The sequence below is a fragment of the Rhineura floridana genome, chromosome 2 (genome assembly GCF_030035675.1).
Source record: "Rhineura floridana isolate rRhiFlo1 chromosome 2, rRhiFlo1.hap2, whole genome shotgun sequence".
NCBI classification, from domain to species: Eukaryota; Metazoa; Chordata; class Lepidosauria; order Squamata; family Rhineuridae; genus Rhineura; species Rhineura floridana.
The window spans coordinates 179263889-179284526 of NC_084481.1; the positions used below are offsets into that span (position 1 = coordinate 179263889).

A 20638-nucleotide genomic window follows, 5' to 3' on the forward strand; every position below is an offset into this window, starting at 1 on the left:
GAGTGCTGTGGCCATGATATTCACAACAGGAACATGCATGTTTGTGCTAAGCCATGTTGTGGCTTAGTGTTACATGAGAACTGGGCCATTGTCTCATGCTAGAACTGCCAGTTTATGTCTTGAACTGAGGAGTGGACCCTTCTCACTTTACAGGCCATGCTGACTGTAGTGACAAAAGCATGTTATTGACTAACAATGTCCTTTTCGTGAGCCCTACTGTTCACTGTTCTGTAAGAAGATTGTCTTTCCAGCTGGAAAGTCACTTACTTCCCCAGGAGCTGAGTGAGAACAGGACAAAGATCTTACTGAGGAGAAAGCCATCATCCATGTGTGGGAGTGTACACAATCATTAAAAAGGGAGAGTTTATTTTCTTCAAAATAATAAATGAGTGCTTGTTGCTTTAAAAATATATTATATGAATGGAGAGTCTGTTTATCTGTATGATGCACTGTACTTCATAAAGATCTCCATAAGTCATAGTTTTAGGTAGTGTTGCACATTAAAGAACGCTGGAAGCAATATAGTGTGTTAGAATCACTATAAACAGAGAAAAAAACTTTTAAAATGAGTCTTTTGCATTAGGCATATGGTTGTATTTAAAAATTATTAGACTTCTGGTAATGAGATGTAGAAAGTGATGAGAAATCATAAAATTAATTCACTTTAAAGAATTTCCATTTATTAACACTGAAGTATTCACACGATCAGTGCTGCTTTCCAGTAATCATTAGCTGCCTTCTAGCACAGTAAAGAACTAGTCTGAATTTTCTATGATCTCATTTTTTAAGCTACAAAAACTTGGTAGCAGACCATTTTTTGCTACATATTGCCAACCTGGACTCCTTTGGGAGGCAGGGCAGGATATAAACAACATAAATAAATAAATAAATAAAATATTCTGCAGAACTATTTTTTCATTGATTGTTCTCCACATTTTAGTTCTTGCTGCACAAGAAAACAAAAAGGTTCCATATATTCATAAAGGTTTTTTCCCACCTGCTATATAATCTTGATAGTAATACAAAATAATTTCGATTTAGAAACCAGATATTATTTTAAAAAAAACCACATCCTGTATTTTGTGCAACTTGTATAGAGTAGATTCAAATGAGCCATTTAAATATTTAAGACAGGAGTGGCTATCCTGTTAGACTGGAACTCCCATCAACACCAGCCAGCATAGCCAATGGTCAGAGATGATGGGAGTTGTAGTACAACAACATATGGAGGGGTACAGCTTGATCATAACCATCCCTTATTTAAGAGGTAGAAGGCTTATGTCCCCCCTTCTTGTCTCACAACTATAGGTACCTTACTTGTGACAATCTAATTTGTGATAAATGATCAGCGCCCGCCGTTTATACAACTAATCTTTCTAGAAAAACATTTTTTCTGGGGTGATTGCAGATGGTGAGTTACATTATGTCTGAATCTACCTTAGCTAAATTTCAAAATGGAAAATAAAAGAGCGGCAGTCAATTAATACATCATTCATGCCCTGGGGAATTAAGGCATACTCTGTACATAAGTTGTGGTGTTCTATGCTGAGCTCCTGCAACTTCTTCACTACCTAATGCATAGCTTCCTATAATGCACTGTTAAAATATTTTAATTAATAGAAACTACATAGCACTTCTTTATCACCTGATAGAAAAGCCATTTTAGCTGGCATGAATTGTGGACAGTCAATTAGCTGGAAACTTCCTTACTGCCACTTTTGTCTGGTACTGACAGATGTCTGATGAAGTACTGTATGTGGAGTTAGTTCATAAACCAGATTACTGGATTATTTATTTATTTATTACATCTATATCCCACCTTTCCTCCAAGGAGCTCAAGGTGGCACAAATCTCTCTATCCATTTTATCCTCACAACAACCCTGTGAAGTAGGTTAGGTTGAAAGGCTGTGACTGGCCCAAGGTCACCCAGCAAGCTTCATGGTGGAGTGGGGATTTGAACCCTGGTCTTCCATGTCCTAGTCCAGCAGTTTGACCACTACACCACGTTGGCTCTGGTTAATTTCTTTAACTGTGATAACCCCGTCTTCCACCACCACCTTTCACACTCGCTTCCAAAATATTGTTCTAGGGACTTTGAACAAATCAGAGAACTTTGTCACATTTAGGATTTAGTTAATGCTGGGACTCCTTACATATTGGATCTCATAATCTTGGAATGGCGTAGGAGCAGGATTTATGGCCTGTATCCTTTCAGGTTACAGAGTCAGTGTGGTGTAGTGGTTAGAGTGTTGGACTATGACCTGGGGAGACCAGGGTTCAAGTCCCCACACAGCCATGAAGCGCACTGGGTGACTTTGGGATAGTCACTGCCTCTCAGCCTCAGAGGAAGGCAATGGTAACCCCCACCCCTGAATACCGCTCACCATTATTCATAGGGTAGCCATAAGTCGGGATCGACTTGAAAACAGACCATTTCATCTTTTCAGGTCTGAAAAGTCATTTAGAGATTTTGACTGATGTCTGGCATGGCATTCCATCTCCTCACAGTCCTGTATGCTTTGTCCCTGTGCCTACAATACCATTAGAAGGAATGAAACCAACCACTATTCCTTCCACAGGACTTGGAGAAACCTAGAAGTTAGACTGAAGTAGAATCTAAATATTCTGGAGCTCCAGGCATGAATGCAATCATTCTAGACAGAGAATAGTAGTACCATGATGCCTTGAGCTAAATGGTCTATTTTCAAAAGTAAATGTCTTAAACTCTTATATACTGGTTGTGAGTCCAAATTATTACATTTTCAAATGTATATTTGCAGTTTTCCCTTTCCTCTGAAATTAAAATACATAGCTAGTGTTGAATCTGTAAGCCTGCTATCATATTTTAATCATTTGTGCTATAAGAGCAAAAAGGTCTGTCTTGAAATATACTTCAGAAACAAGAGTCCCAATTTTTATCATGTAAGTCTCATGACTGTAAAATGAACTTGGAATGTTAAATAAATATACTTGTGGTTTAAAACTATTGAAAATGCTAAGTAGCTACAGGCCGTGGGAGCGATAATGAAATGCTGCCTAATGGATGAAGCTAGTTTAGCACAATCCGCTCCTGAACCACACACAGGCATCAAGCTACCACTACACAGTGGTGCTGTCTTGTGTCAAGGAATTATAATATACTCTTGCTATGTTATTCTTAATAACAGGAAAACTACAAATACAAACATGCCTTCCTGGGGTGGCTGAGGAAAACCTGGAAGAGTAAATAAGACTATAAGAAGAGCCCAGGAGGATCAGACCAAAGGTCTATCTAATCCAGCATCCTATTTCCCACAGTAGCCAGATGCCTCTGAGGAGTCTACAAACAGGACCCGGCAGCAATAGCCTGCTCCCACTACTGTTTCCCAGCAACTGCTATTCAGTTAAGAAAATAATCTCTCTATCCATTTTCTCCATACCATGCATATAAACCTCTTATGTTCTCCCCTATTGCTTACATGTCTTTTCTCTAAACTAAAATACCACCAAAATGGTAACTGTCACAAACTACATGTGTAGAACACACAGGCCAACTCCATTTTTTAAACTCTTAATTCCAATCAATTTCCTTTGTGAAGGGAAATGATTATATAGAAAAGCAGCTGATATTGCTCCCCATCACCAAGAACAGTTTACAAATCTGGTAGTTGTTCCTACCATTCTTCATTGTCTGAAATGTTAAGAGATTATGGAACAAAATAAGGATACTAGTAGTCATTCCTATTTTCAAAATAACATTTATAAACCACCAATTAAAAAAACATGGTGGTATACAATAAAATTATTAAAACATCATAAAATTATGAAGTAATAAAATGCATAATAACCAACACTGAATCAATTTAATTCTCTAAAAATGTTTGATGATGGAATATCAGAATTGCAGATGTTTGTCTGATTTAATTATGAACAGTGTTCCAAATTACTGGTGCTACAACACTAAAACCTTAGCTTGTGTAGAATCTAACAATCTAAGATAACTGTGGGATAGTCAGGAGGGCTTCTCCAGTGATCTGGCTGGCGTAGTGATATGGTTGGTGTATCAGGAATAAAGCAGTCCGCCAAGTAACCTGGTCCTAAGCCATTTAGGGCTCTATACACTAACAGTAATACCTTGAACTTAGCTCTGCAGAACATTCAGCATCACTGCAATATGCTGATGCAGACCTGTCCTGCCGAAAACAGGATGCAGCATTTTATACTAGCTAAAATTTCCAAACCAACCTCAAGGTCTCCCACATGTAGAACACATTTAAATAGTCTGATCTAGAGATTACCACCATTTTTGTCAAGCTATCCCCATCAAGGAACAGCTATAGCTGGTGTACCAGCTGAAGATGGAAGACACCACTCTTACCTACTGATGAAACCCATGCCTCCAGTGCCAGTGATGGATCTAAGAGTACTCCCAATAGTACTTATTCCTTCAGGGAGAGTGCAACCCTGTCAAGAACAGGTAACATGCTAATATCCTGAATTTGGGAACCACTCACATACAGGACTTCCATCTTGCATTCAATTTCACTTTATCGGGCCTTATCTAGCCCATCACTGACTCCAGATGAGGGTCCAGAACTTGCACGGCCTCATCTGATTCAGATGTTACAGAAAAGTAGAACTGAGTGTCATCAGTATACTGGTGACATCTTGCTCCAAATCTCCAAATAACTGCTCCCAATGGCTTCAAGCAGATGTTTATTTTATTTATTAATTAGATTTATATCCCTCTCTTCCTCCCAGTAGGAGCCCAGGGTAGCAGATGTTAAAAAGCATAGGGGACAAGATGTTACTCTAAGGGACTTCACAGCACAAATTCCAAGAGGCCATCATATAACAACCCAAAGTCAGCCTCTGTGAACAGACTTGCAGATAGAAAGGGGAAAAAAGTGAAATATAGTGTTACCAGTTCCCATCCCACAGAGCCACTCCAGGAGTATACCATGGTCGATGATAAGCAACCAGACTGAGAGATGGAGAAACAGCAATAAGGTTGAACTGCCCCCATCTCTCTTTGGGTAACGATCATCCATCAGGCTGACCAACGCTGATTCGGTTCTGAAACCATATCTGAAGCCTTACTGAAATGGTTAAGATAATTGATATCTTCCAAAGAATGTCTATAGGTTGCCACTGTTACTCTCTCAATCACCTTGCCCTAAAAAGGCACATTGACAACTGGCCAATAATTGATCTAGGTAATCAAACTTAATGCAAGTATTTAAAAGTCAAGCTTTATTAATAAAGATAGAAACAGCAGAACGTAACTGCAATGCAAGATCCAATTAAATTGCTTCATTGTTTAAAAAAGTACAGATTTATAAATCATAAGACAAAACTATTTAGAAAAAGGCAGCTGTTTAATATTGAGTAAAATTTATATTTAATATTTTAAAATCAGTTTTATTTACAAAGTGGACAGTATCTTATATTTTGAAGCGGGGTTATCATTTATAATTATAAATAATAATTGTGCTCTTAGCCCTCAGTCCATATACGGGACTAAATGTATCCTGAGAGTACTGGGGGGGAAATCATAAAACTTTTGTGTCAGTTTTTCTGAAACTCCATGCTGCAGGAATTCTTCAGTTATGATGAGGGATGAATTGCAGTGTGGTGTTTCAGGTACTTTTAAATCTAAATCTAGTGGGAAAAAACACGGTTTTTATTCTTACAGCTTTGGGGGTTAATTCTACCCCTACTGGAATTACTGAGAAAACTGAAAAACCATATTCTTCATGTTGCTAAAATTCTTAAACAGCAATCCAAACTCTCCCCCAGCCCAGTAGGGCTTTATGAAGCACCAGGGCCGCCCTGCTACACACAGCACTGGGGATTAAGTTGGGGAGCAGGATCCTAAGTCAACTCAGCCCTCTGTCTCGGAACATCCCATTTCAGCAATTCCTGTGTGTGGAAGGGGGAGTTCCGTGTCAGTGGAGTGATACTGGTCATTCCACAGCCAGCAGCAGGCAAATGAAGGGCTGCAGGACTTGCTGAGGAACACGGCTGCTCAATCCAACCCCAGTCTGGTGCAAAGGGTGTTGGAATTGCTCGGAACCTATTCTTTCAATTTCTTGAGCGAATATTTTGACTGTTTTCCTAATAGATACTTTATCTTCATTAATGTCATTACAAAAAGGTTTAGGGGTCAACAGTACATCCCACCCTTCAATTCCCTTTTACAAACTTGGTTAAAAAAAAGATTTTTTCCACTTAGAACCTTCCTTTTGATCCAGTAGAACTATTCTTTAATCATAGTAATTTGCAGAGTTCATGTTGGGATTCATAGTTAATGCTCCCCAAACCAATATTGCCAGATCTCCAAACCTGTGCTAAAATTTTATGCTGTTTCATGCCACAAATTCCAGGTTTCTGACACCGCTCACAAGTGAGCAACATACAAACCCCATAGTAACTCATAGGGTACATAAAAAACAACAACATTGGCACAGGTTTGGAGGAGATATGACAAAGTTCTGTACCACACAGACTGAATATGTAGTGGTATAACAGCACATTAGCGGAACACCAAGGGCAGTAAATTGTTAGCTTTTACATCATCATCACCATCTTCATCATTTTAACTACCAGGGAATAGATGTTTGTGGGAATATTTTCCTTGATTTCTTTTTGGGGGGGAGGGGAGGTCTTTGTTGCTCCATCTAAGACAACAAAATATCTTTGGCCAGCCCTGCTTTCAAACTGGCCCATTAAAAATGTTTTATTGCCTTTAAAATACTCCAAAACCAACAATGACACATCCTCTCAGTTGCTTCTGAAAGTAAAGTATATTGAAGTGGCAGGGATTCTTCCACCAATAGCACAGACTTTCATTCCTGAACATTACTTTTAGACTTTTGTCTTTCAAATTAGTCCATTCAAGATCCATGTATCCAGTCAAAAAAGTGTTCTCTAACTTCCTAGCTATAGACCTAGGAAGCAGAAACCTATTTAAAAAGCTTTCCTTAAAAAGCCTGCTCCACGAGCTAGAGGGAGCCCCAGCTGACGAAGCGTCAAGGCCCCAGCTGACAAAGCGTCAAGGCGAGTTAAGCAGCAGAGCGAGTTCGGCAGCAGGGCAAGGAGGCCAGGGCCCCCCACTCTGCCCGTCTGTTCCCTGACCTCAACTAAACCGCAGTCTCCAACCCATTGACGTAATAAACCTTAAACAAAACTATGCAGGTAAGAAGCCAGCAGGGGTGTGGGGGCTTTCCAGTGTTTTGCACCGCCTGCAGCATGTACGACTATCTGCCTGTTGGACAGAAGTCGTGGGTGTGCTCTCGGTGCAATGAGCTCCTGGCTCTCCGGGAACGACTTCATTTCCTTGAGGCCAAGGTGGCGGACCTGGAAAAGCTGAGAGAGGCAGAGAGGTGTGTGGAGGAGGCCTTCAGGGACGTTATAGCTGTGTCCCACTCCAACGATGATAGCTCTCCTGCTATCATGGACAACGATGGTCTCGGGGAAGGAGAGCATCCAGCTGAGGAAGAGGGAAACGATCCCTTAGAAGGGACCCATTCCTTGGGGGATGAGCAGCTATCCTCTCGTGCCGAGGATATATCTCCAGGGGGTGGAGGGATCCTTGTAGTGGGTGATTCGATCATTAGGAACATAGACAGTGGGGTGTGTGATGGGCGTGTAGGCCGCAAGGTGTTTTGCCTGCCTGGTGCGAAGGGTGGGATATCGCCCGTCGTTTAGATAGTTTGGTAGACAGTGCTGGGAAGGAGTCAGTGGTCGTGGTGCATGTTGGCACCAACGACATGGGGAAATGCAGCCGTGAGGTCCTGGAAGCAAAATTTAGGTTGCTAGGTAGGATGCTGAAAGCCAGGACCTCCAAGGTGGCTTTCTCTGAAATGCTACCGGTTCCACGCGCAGGACCAGCCAGACAGGCCCAGCTTCGCAGTCTCAATGCGTGGATGAGACGATGGTGTCGGGTGGAAGGGTTTGGATTTGTTAGGCACTGGGGAACATTTTGGGACAAGCCGGGCCTGTACAAAAGGGACGGGCTCCACTTGAACCAGAATGGAACCAGACTGCTGGCACTTAAAATTAAAAAGGTGGCAGAGCAGCTTTTAAACTGACTGAGGGGGGAAACCCGACAGGAGCTGAGAAAGGTCCGGTTCGGAATAAACCTCCCCCCTGGGATAAAAACCAAAGAAATGATGAAATTTTAAAAGGGGTAGGCCTAGAAGTAGGCATTGTGAGAGCAGGGGCACAGGATATAAATTCAGAAGAGCAAAATTACCACAGGCCTAACCACAAGTGCCAAAGACACTTGAAGAGAGACACTGCTTACAAGTGCCTGTACGCTAATGCTAGGAGCCTGCGAACCAAGATGGGAGAACTGGAGTGCTTGGTCTTAGAGGAGAGCATTGATATAGTGAGCATAACGGAGACCTGGTGGAATGGAGAAAACCAGTGGGATACGGTTATCCCTGGATATAAACTATATCGAAAGGACAGGGAAGGACGTATTGGTGGCGGAGTTGCTCTATACGTGAAAGAAGGCATTGAATCCAGCAAGCTCGAAACCCCAAAAGAGGCAGACTCCTCCACAGAATCGTTGTGGGTGGTGATACCATGCCCCAGGAGGGACTTAATACTGGGAACGATCTATCGTCCCCCTGATCAAAATGCTCAGGGAGACCTTGAGATGAGATATGAAATTGAGGAAGCATCCAAACTAGGAAATGTGGTAGTAATGGGTGACTTCAACTACCCGGACATAGACTGGCTGCATATGTGTTCCAGTCATGACAAAGAAGCAAAGTTTCTAGATATTCTAAATGACTATTCCCTAGACCAGTTGGTCATGGAACCGACCAGAGGGACGGCAACCCTGGACTTAATCCTCAGTGGGGACCGGCACCTGGTGCGAGATGTAAGTGTTGTTGAACCGATTGGGAGCAGTGACCACAGTGCTATTAAATTAAACATACATGTAACTGGCCAATTGCCAAGAAAATCCAACACGGTCACATTTGACTTCAAAAGAGGAAACTTCACAAAAATGAGGGGATTGGTAAAAAGAAAGCTGAAAAACAAAGTCCAGAGGGTCACATCACTCGAAAATGCTTGGAAGTTGTTTAAAAACACTATATTAGAAGCTCAACTGGAGTGCATACCGCAGATCAGAAAAGGTACCGCCAGGGCCAAGAAGATGCCAGCATGGTTAACGAGCAAAGTCAAGGAAGCTCTTAGAGGCAAAAAGTCTTCCTTCAAAAAATGGAAGTCTTGTCCGAATGAAGAAAATAAAAAAGAACACAAACTCTGGCAAAAGAAATGCAAGAAGACAATAAGGGATGCTAAAAAAGAATTTGAGGAGCACATTGCTAAGAACATAAAAACCAACAACAAAAAATTCTATAAATACATTCAAAGCAGGAGACCATCTAGGGAGACAATTGGACCCTTGGATGATAAGGGAGTCAAAGGTGTACTAAAGAACGATAAGGAGATTGCAGAGAAGCTAAATGAATTCTTTGCATCTGTCTTCACAGTGGAAGATATAGGGCAGATCCCTGAACCTGAACTAACATTTGCAGGAAGGGATTCTGAGGAACTGAGACAAATAGTGGTAACGAGAGAGGAAGTTCTAAGCTTAATGGACAATATAAAAACTGACAAATCACCGGGCCCGGATGGCATCCACCCGAGAGTTCTCAAAGAACTCAAATGTGAAATTGCTGATCTGCTAACTAAAATATGTAACTTGTCCCTTGGGTCCTCCTCCGTGCCTGAGGACTGGAAAGTGGCAAATGTAACGCCAATCTTCAAAAAGGGATCCAGAGGGGATCCCGGAAATTACAGGCCAGTTAGCTTAACTTCTGTCCCTGGAAAACTGGTAGAAAGTATTATTAAAGCTAGATTAACTAAGCACATAGAAGAACAAGCCTTGCTGAAGCAGAGCCAGCATGGTTTCTGCAAGGGAAAGTCCTGTCTCAGTAACCTATTAGAATTCTTTGAGAGTGTCAACAAGCATATAGATAGAGGTGATCCAGTGGACATAGTGTACTTAGACTTTCAAAAAGCGTTTGACAAGGTACCTCACCAAAGGCTTCTGAGGAAGCTTAGCAGTCATGGAATAAGAGGAGAGGTCCTCTTGTGGATAAGGAATTGGTTAAGAAGCAGAAAGCAGAGAGTAGGAATCAACGGACAGTTCTCCCAATGGAGGGCTGTAGAAAGTGGAGTCCCTCAAGGATCGGTATTGGGACCTGTACTTTTCAACTTGTTCATTAATGACCTAGAATTAGGAGTGAGCAGTGAAGTGGCCAGGTTTGCTGATGACACTAAATTGTTCAGGGTTCTTAAAACAAAAAGGGATTGCGAAGAGCTCCACAAAGATCTCTCCAAACTGAGTGAATGGGCGGAAAAATGGCAAATGCAATTCAATATAAACAAGTATAAAATTATGCATATTGGAGCAAAAAATCTTAATTTCACATATACGCTCATGGGGTCTGAACTGGCGGTGACCGACCAGGAGAGAGACCTCGGGGTTGTAGTGGACAGCACAATGAAAATGTCGACCCAGTGTGCGGCAGCTGTGAAAAAGGCAAATTCCATGCTAGCGATAATTAGGAAAGGTATTGGAAATGAAACAGCCGATATCATAATGCCGTTGTATAAATCTATGGTGCGGCCGCATTTGGAATACTGTGTACAGTTCTGGTCACCTCATCTCAAAAAGGATATTATCGAGTTGGAAAAGGTTCAGAAGAGGGCAACCAGAATGATCAAGGGGATGGAGCGACTCCCTTACGAGGAAAGGTTGCAGCATTTGGGACTTTTTAGTTTAGAGAAAAGGCGGGTCAGAGGAGACATGATAGAAGGGTATAAAATTATGCATGGCATTGAGAAAGTGGATAGAGAAAAGTTCTTCTCCCTCTCTCGTAATACTAGAACTCGTGGACATTCAAAGAAGCTGAATGTTGGAAGATTCAGGACAGACAAAAGGAAGTACTTCTTTACTCAGAGCATAGTTAAACTATGGAATTTGCTCCCACAAGATGCAGTAATGGCCACCAGCTTGGATGGCTTTAAAAGAAGATTAGACAAATTCATGGAGGACAGGGCTATCAATGGCTACTAGCCATGATGGCTGTGCTCTGCCACCCTAGTCAGAGGCAGCATGCTTCTGAAAACCAGTTGCCGGAAGCCTCAGGAGGGGAGAGTGTTCTTGCACTCGGGTCCTGCTTGCGGGCTTCCCCCAGGCACCTGGTTGGCCACTGTGAGAACAGGATGCTGGACTAGATGGGCCACTGGCCTGATCCAGCAGGCTCTTCTTATGTTCTTATGTTCTTAAGTATCACATACATTTTCATGGTTGCTAAAAATACAAGTTAGTTGAAGTTTTTATTGGAAGAAATGTTTCACCTCATCACTTTAACTTTCTGGATCACAGTTTGAGCTGGAATCTCTCTCTCTCACTGAATTGTCAATAACACTCTAAGCATTTGGACTATCTTTATTACATGTGCTTCCTGTGTTGACAGTCACTATGTACAGTAATAATTTTAGGGTTGGATGATGTGGAAGGAACTTTGCCTTTTCCTCTTAAGGGGAGATCCTTAGGGAAAAGAAATGAAAGACTGAAGTGCTCTTGGATACTAGTCTTGTCTGATAGAATGTCTTAGAATGAAGAGGCCTAGCTCATGGAGCCCCACAAAAAGGCTTTAGATTGCTGAAATGAAAAAAGCTTCAAGAGAAACCAGGACTATATTTGTGTGTTAAAGGACTGTGAGATCAGTTTTGGTTCTAAAAAGAAGTTCCTGGGATGAGTATATGCTTAGATGCATTCTGGTCCTTAATCCTAAGTGTACAGAAGCCCACCTGAACTGTCATTTGCATCTGGCTCTGCTTGGTGGATCAAATTTGGCACAGGTTTGGAGGAGATAAAACAATGCTGATTTTTTGGTGTTACCTAGGAGTCACCATGGGTGTCTGTGGTACACTTGTGATGGGTGCACAAAATAACAAAAATAGAACAAAACTTTGTTACAGGTTTGGAGGAGATATGACAATGTTGATTTTGGGAGCATTAACTACAAACCCCAATTTTATGTGTCTATACACACTTGTGGGTGGCAGCACAAAAGCAGCACAAAATTTTGCCTTGGGTCTTTTGTGGAAACAATATTTAGGAGTTGATAGTTAATGAAGTGCCATCCAGGCATATCTCTAACTGACGGCTCCAGCAGTTTAAAACCTTGGCCAGACAATGGTTGAGAAGTGAACACAATTACAGGGTTCTGAATGAAATATAACTGATCATTTTTGCATCAGTGTGCCACTAGTCAGGGAATTAGGTAACAAAAACCTGAGTCTGACTGGCATGTTGGGAACCAAAACGTCCCTCGCTGTTCCTTCTTTGCCCACAAATCCAGAAGTGTCAACAGCAGCATTTTTGGTTGTCAAAAGGGTATTTCACTTGCAAGGTATGTTCCAAAGAAGACTAGGAAAATTATTTCCCTTTCTTCAGTCATAAAGATGCAGAACTCTTAATCAACAATCTACACCTGAGATTATTCTTTATTATAATAAGACTAAAGGTGGTGTAGACAGCTGTGACCAGAAGGTGTTCACATATACTTCCAAATGCATGATCCAGTGGTCGCCAATGATTTTTTCCTCCAAACATATTAGACACTACCAGTTTAAATGCCTATATTGTTTAGCATCTGAATAGCCCATGATGAAAAATAAGCTTCCTAATAGACATAGCTTCCTAGTAGAGCTGGGTCTAGAATTTTTCAAACCCTGGGTTGTATCTAGAAACATACCCAGCTTTCCTGGGATGTTGAGAAAGCCTCAGAATTTGTAGGGCCTACCACTGCTCACACCAAGAAAATGGGCAGGTGTCATCTCTGTGGTTGATAAAATGGCTGCAATGATGTGCTTCATGTAATATTGCCTACCTTATGTAGGTGTGGCATGTGATAAATATGCATTGCCTGCTTTATTACTATCTCCCATAACTACAAGTTCTGTAAATTTGGTGTTTATAGGTTATTCACAACAACTCATCATTACGGCACTGTTATACCTATATACTGTAACTAATAACATTATGGATGTTTCATGTTTAAAAAATGCTTCTATGCTATTGACTGAGACCAGTTTGTAGGAACATAGTTCACCCATAATAAATGAACTGGCTCCAGGTCCATTTGTAAGCACAATTCAAACTACTGGTGCTTACCTTTAAAGCCCTATATGGCTTAGGAACTAGGTACTTGTAAGAATGCCTGCTCCCATACCAACCTCTCCATGCTTTCAGATAATCTTTGGAGGCTCTGTTCCAGTCCTCTGTCTCCTCCCCCACCCTGCCATCTGAGGCAAGGCAGGTGGTGATCAGAAAGAATGCCTAGTGGCATCATATTTGTGGAATTTCTTCCCCAGAAAGGCCCTGCCTGGCACCAGCATTGTTATCTTTTGGTACCAGGCAAATACACATTTATTTTCCTAGGCTTTTTAATGTATTAATGCTTTTTTTTAAAAAAAAAATCTTGTTCATGCTTTATTTGTAGTTTTTCTTGCTTTTGTAAACTGCCCTGAAAGCTCTGCTGAAGTGTGGCACAGAAATATTCTAAAATAAATAAATATTTATGAGGTCAATTATACTACTATTCTATTCTTGTAGGCATTACACACTTAAATTGGGGGCTATGATCCTGATGACTTTTTGCAACTATATTGTTTTACTGAAAAAGGAATGTTCTCAGTAAAGGTATATTTTTTTCCTTGCAAAGAGTGTCATGCTTAATACCATTGCCCAGCCTTTCTTAGGGTGCATTTGATCCCAAAACTGGATTGGTACTATACATTTTTCTATTAACCAAGGTTTAAAGGGGAAAAAAAGTTTTGTCAAGCAACCAGTTTATACAGAAATATTTTAACTTTATATTCAACTGGAAGATTTTGAGATATACTTTTTCCACACTTTCTTCTTACCAGTTTCTGCTTTATCTGACCTTTGAGCAAAGCACAAAAACATTATTTGAGCAAAGCACTAAAATAACAAGAGAATATATTTAAATATTTTCATTTATTCATTTAGAGGCATGCTAAAAACAAAAACATTGTTTAATAATGTCTCTTTTAAAATGCAAATCATAGCTTTCAATCTTTTTAAATTTAATTTCGATCTGCCCACCTCCTACTTAATTCATTGACATAGACCCTACCATTTTTTTAAAAAAAAGCTATACAGCAATACAAGTTACATAACATGACAAGTAACATGGATTTTGCAAGGGTTCTGCCTTCATTTAACCTCTCCCTCTCCCTCTCAATGCTGGGCTCCTTTTTTGAACTTCCATCACCTTGTGGCTCTGCTGAACCAATTAATAATATATTCCATACATTGCTACATGGAGATTCTTATGTACAGGTACATGGACGAATTTGTGGATTGGGGTACCAATCCAACACTGACATTAGAAGATGAATAGAACAGTATGTGTGTAGCCCTCACCTGAAGCTACCTAGATAGAACTATCATTAGAATAAAACAAAAGTTCTTCCTGAGATTCCTTATACCAGATCTGATTAGAATGATGGGGCATGGGGAAAACAGTCAGTGAGTCATGAGGGTTCCTGTTAGTAGCCATTCAAACCACCTAGGTTGCTGAAAAGACAAAGGCACAATGTGGCTCAAGATCCTATGACTTTTTAAAGGATTCTGACCCCTCTTGTCTTATACCTGAGAAACAGAACTCTGCCCTACAGTTTGAGAACTACTGATTTACAGAGGCATCACTAGGTGGGTGCAGGAGGTGCGGACCGCACCCGGGTGACACCATGGGAGGGGTGACTCCCAGAGCTGCCGTGGGGGCTCCCATCTGGCTGGCGCAGAACCCAGGAGTGCGCAAAACCCGCACAAAGGTGCCCAGACCGGAGAGGAAGCGAGGGACATGTGAAGGGGAAGCGGTCCCAGGAGGAGATCTGTCAGGAGGAGGCTCCGCCCCCAGCAGACAGCTGTCCGCCGGCTCCCTCGGCGCCCTGATGTGGCAGGCCAAAGGCAGGCTCCGGGCGAGTGGGTTGGCGAGCCCCTCCCCGCGGTGGGCTGGGCGGGGCTCGGGGGAACGTCCTTGCCGGCCTACCGCCAGCTCGGAGCTGCCGATCGGGGCGTCCCGGCAGCCAGCTGGTGCGGCCGTCAGGCCTCGCACTGGGTGACACCAACCCTAGTGACGCCACTGCTGATTTACCAGTGAAGATGGAAACTAATTAGCAAACAAAATGCTTTGATCTAAGCAAGTTCAGTTCTTGGAAAACTTACTTCAATTTGGGGTTAATAGGGGAAAGGAGCGATATTATTTTTAAATAATAAATAAAATCACTAAGAATATTGTTTAGCAAACCTCAAAGACAGCAAAATTGTTCAAAATGAAATTATATAAGATTAGTTTTCACAGTGAGTGGTTGGTCTGGTAGGAAACTTTTAACATTGAAATACAGTATTATCATCCAGACAAGACAGTTTTGGACACCATCCTGTTGATGATGCCAAAGTCAGGAAATTATTTCAGAATGGGAGAGGTGAATAGCAGCCTTAAAGTTGGACATCTCCCAAACAAAGAGGAAGAATCAGCAGTTAGCTATAAGTGATAAAAAACCTTTTGACATAATTTCATGATGGATTTAATACGAATGTCTTATTTGTTAATATGTTAGGGCTTCTTTGAAAGAAATTTTTATATAAAAGCAGTGTATTCCTTTCTCAACCAAAACTCACTTGTTTGATGCGATCCGGATTGACGGTTGTCTGAGGCTGCAGAATGCTAACTGGCTCTGTCTTGGCCACATTTTGAGGCATTTCTCGAATCTTTTCAGCAATGAAGCCATGAACTGCATTTAATGCTTCCACTGTTCCCTGGATCAAACACACCCGCTCTGTCGTACCTTCAGAAACAAACAAAGCACATTTTTGTTTTGTTTTTTAAAATATTAGCTCTGTTCACAAATTGATAAACTGTAGCCCTTTGGCTTAACTAACTTGTGTACAGGAGTCAGTTCATAAAATCTAAGATAATGCTATGAAGCATAATGGCTAGGAACCAGAGAGGTTCATGTACATGTACAAAATGCTTCCTTGCACCAGTGGTGGGTAGTGGATGATTTTTCATTTCAGAGGCAGCCCGTCAACCTTGTGGGATGCTGCTCTGAAGAGCCCCTGACCTATTTGGGGGACACTTGTTAGTGGGCATGGGGACGGCGTGTGAAGCATTGAATGTGACACTTTGAATCCCAGTAAATATTTTAAATGCAAATGCATTCCTTCCTTATATGTTCAATTTGTTACTTTTTTATTCATCCCTTTCTCCAAGGAACTTAGAGTGGCATATTAGCCTCAAAACCAACCTGTGGGGTAGGTTGGAGAGAAATTTGCCCAAGATCACTGAGTTAGCTTCATAGATAAGAAAGTAGCTAAACTAGAGCTTCCCACATTCAAGCCTTCAATAAACTGGCTCAGAATTTACATTGCTTGGTGACAGCCACAAACAAAAATGGTATGTGTTTATTTTCATGTATAATCTCTAAACACAAATGACCTGTAGAATTATATCTCTCACCATTCCTGGTACAGCATCCCCAGTAAGTTTTGTTTGTATTCCCCCAACCTCCTGCTCCCTTTCAGAGTTTTTCGGGAACACAAAAGGTTTCTCTATAAATGTAGAAATCAAAAGTACTTCAAGCATTATAAAGCTTTTAGCATACAAAGTAAATTATCTACAAGTTTCTATATGACCTTAAACGTCAACCACCATTTATTATAAAGTATGCTGACTTCCAAAGTTTGTACCATTACATTTTCTGGTTTTGAGGATCTATACAAAGCTTTTTCCTTTTTGCTTCAAACCTTTAATTTTCTGCAAAACTTTACCTATCATGCTTCCCTTAGAAACTCAACTATCTACGTATGTACATACCACCATACAATAACCAGAAACTGAGTCACATATTTAATATTTAAATATTATCTGTAGTCAAACACCTCTTGCACATGTGGTGAACACCTGCAAATAGAGGAAGTTACAAGCAAAGGGATGCTTTTGTGAGCTGGCTCTTCTATGGAAAAGAAACAGCAAGCTGCCGCAGATGGGAAGCTTCAGGCATACAGTGGAGATTTCATGACTAGAAAAAGCTTCCTGGACCAAAACACCCATTTACACAAATGCACAAATGTACATATAGCCTTGCTGCTGTTAAGTAAAAATATGATCCACACTGCTGCTGGGAGAAGGACAAAACACATATTAGAGATTAGAATTTAACACCTATTTTTAATCAATGCACATGGCTAAAATAATTTTAAATACATAAACACATGCCCAAAGAATACATGCAGCAGTTTAACCTGCTGTTTAAATTTGCAAAATGTATCCATTTATTTATTCATAATGTGACATCCTACACAATAAACCGAGTGTCTAAACACATCCATAAAACAGCATAAAAATATTTAGTCAGTAGAATGGATGACTGAAGAAACTCTTAAAATGGTTAAAGAGAGAAGGAAAGGAAAAGGAGAAAGAAACACGGTCACAACCCTAAATGCAACAATACAGCGACTAGTACATAGGGACAAAGAGAACTATTACCATAGTTATTGTATAGAAATAGAAGAAGACAACAAAAAGGGAAGAACAAGAGTCCTATTCCAAAAGATTAGAGAAATTAAAGGGAAATTTAAACCAAGAGTAGGGATGTTGAATAATCAACAGGGAAACCCACTGACTGACAGAGATGGGAAAAAAAGGAAGATGGAAGCAATACACTGAAGAACTCTATAAAAGACATGAATGGATGACAGATTCATTCACGGAGGAACCGTATGATGAAGAACCAAAAAATTTCGAATGTGAGGTGAAAGCTGCTCTTAAAATACTTGGAATAATCAAATCACCAGGAACAGATGGCATACCAATAGAGTTGCTACAAGCTACTGAGAATGAATCTGTCCACATTTTGACAATAATTTGTCAACAAGTATGGAAAACCAGACAATGAGCCACAGACTGGAAGTGTTCAATATACATCCCAATTCCAAACAAAGAAGATCCCACAGAATACAGTAATTATCAAACTATTGCCTTAATATCCCATGCAAGTAAAGTAACACTCCAGATTCTACAACAAAGGCTCTTACCATATACGGAGCAAGAAATGCCAGATGTCCAAGCTGGATTCAGAAAGGGAAGAGGCACCAGAGATCATAGTGCAAACATACATTGAATAACGGAACAGAACAAAGAATTTCAGAAGGAAATCACACAATGTTTTATAGATTACAGCAAAGCCTTTGATTGTGTAGATCATGAAAAACTATGGAATGCTTTAAAAGAAATGGGGGTGCCACAGCATCTGATTGTCCTGATGAGCAACCTTTACTCTGCACAAGAGGCTACTGTAAGGACAGAATATGGAGAAACCAATTGGTTCCCCATTGGAAACGGTGTGAGACAGGGGTATATTTTATCACCCTTCTTGTTTATTCTATACGCAGCACATATCACATGGATTGGACCAAGATGAAGGAGGTGTGAACACTGGAGGGAGAAATATCAATAATTTGCTACTAGCAAAAACGAGTAATGATTTGAAACATATGCTGATGAAAGTTTAAGAGGAAAGCACAAAAGCAGGACTACAGCTGAACGTCAGGAAGACTAAAGTAATGACAACAGAAGATTTATGTAACTTTAAAGTTGACAATGAGGAGTTGGCACAGTCATTAACCCAAATGGAGACAATAGTCAAGAAATCAGAAGGCGGCTAGGACTGGCAGCTATGAGAGATCTAGAAAAGGTCCTCAGATGCAAAGATGTGTCACTGAACACTAAAGTCAGGATCATGGATGGATGGATGGATGTGAAAGTTGGACAGTGAAAAAAGTGGATGAGATAAAAATCCACTGATTTGAATGTGGTGTTGGAGGAGAGCTTTGTGCATACCATGGATTGCAAAAAAAGACAAATGATTAGGTGTTAGAACAAATTAAACCAGAACTATCACTAGAAACTCAAATGATGAAACTGAGGTTATCATACTTTGGACACATCATGAGAAGACCTGATTCACTAGAAAAGACAATAATGCTGGGAAAAACAGAAGGGAGTAGAAAAAGAGGAAGACCAAACAAGAGATGGATTGATCCATAAAGGAAGCCACAGACCTGAATTTACAAGATCTGAACAGGGTGGTTCATGACGGATGCTATTGGAGGTCATTGATTCATAGGTCCCCATAAGTCGTAATCGACTTGAAGGCACATAACAACAACAAATCTTGACAGTGATATACAACAACTAATGGCTGAGTCATACATTAGAAAAGTCTATGTAAAGGCATCTGAAACAAAGTGCGAATGGTTCTCGCTTAATAATACTAATAGGCAAAGAATTCCAGTACCTACATGCAGATATACTAAATACTTTCTGTTTTTAGAAGCATCACTTGGCTCCCTTAATAGGGCTTTTCTGGCTTAATATACTATTAACAGAAGTTCCCCCCCACTCTCTGAGAATGACTATGAGTCTGGTTTTCCAGAAAGACAGAAATGAAATGAATAAGAATGGGTTAAGCTGTGTTTAGCATTGCCAAGGTCAGCTCTCAGCGGACTGCAGCTGGCAAAGAGCAGTAAAAGATATAAAAGCCTTGAAACTGAAAGTACAAGGTGTGGGGATGTTTGTGAATGTTAGGAGAGCTAGGAAAGCATTCGTGTGTGTAAGAAAATCCTGTCAGTAAAGACTCTTAAAACTTAAACCGGTCTGTGTCTGTGAAGCTTATCTTTCCGTTGGTTCATTGCGTCTGGGAACAACTGGGCATACTGGGAACACGCTAACGACACGCTAAATCACCGCTGCAACACTCTCACCTATTCACAAAGAACCAATGTAATGTTAAAGTAACATTACCATGAGCACCTAGCACAGACCAGAAGCATAATTCCTCACAAACTGGTAACCAATGCTATGGTACTCCAAACCAAAGTTGGCTGTACATAATGGATTTTTACATATTATTAATAGATTGGACTATAGAAAGGAAAACGGTGATGACCTATAAAGCCCTATATGGCTTAGGTCCAGGCTATCTGTCAGACCGTATCTCCCTATATGAGCCTGCCCAGGACCTGAGATCCTCAGGAGAGGCCCTTCTCTCAATGCCTATGTCCTCACAAGCACGACCAGTGGGGACGTGAGATAGGGCCTTTTCGGTGGCTGCCCCAAGGCTTTGGAACTCCCTTCCTAGGAAAGCAAGAATGGCTCCCTCCTTGCAGTTCTTCCGTCAGCAAGCAAAGACTTTTTTATTTCAACAAGCCTTTGGAACTGAAAGCTGTTTAGGACAGGACTTGAAGGTTCTGCATTGCTATTGTCTAATTGTATTATTTTAAACTGAGTTTGAATTATTTTAACTGTATGTATGAATTGTTTTAATACTGTAAATAGTTTAATTCGATTTTAATCTAGACTTTTGTATGTTTTTAATTATATGTGTGCTTTTATCTGGAAGCCGCCGTGAGTTCCAGTTTTGGAAAAAGGGAGGGGTAAAAATAATGATAATAAATAAAATAAATAAATAAGTTGGAATAAGAAACTATGGCAGAAACACTCAACTATAAACATGAAAATGAACATTTGA

The 20638-nt window shown here is 40.7% G+C and overlaps 1 protein-coding gene across 12 annotated transcripts in view; it reads right to left on the reverse strand.

The window, feature by feature from the left end:
* NOVA1 (NOVA alternative splicing regulator 1) overlaps positions 1–20638 on the reverse strand; it is a 288715-nt gene that overhangs the window by 85196 nt on the left and 182881 nt on the right. For 11 of the 12 annotated variants that reach the window (XM_061611545.1, XM_061611547.1, XM_061611544.1 and 8 more), the window contains exon 3: positions 15729–15895. In XM_061611545.1, coding sequence (XP_061467529.1) covers positions 15729–15895 — 167 coding nt within the window. Of the gene's footprint in view, positions 1–15728; positions 15896–16566; positions 16615–20638 lie in introns of those variants that run through there. The other variant, XM_061611541.1, reaches the window with a different exon arrangement.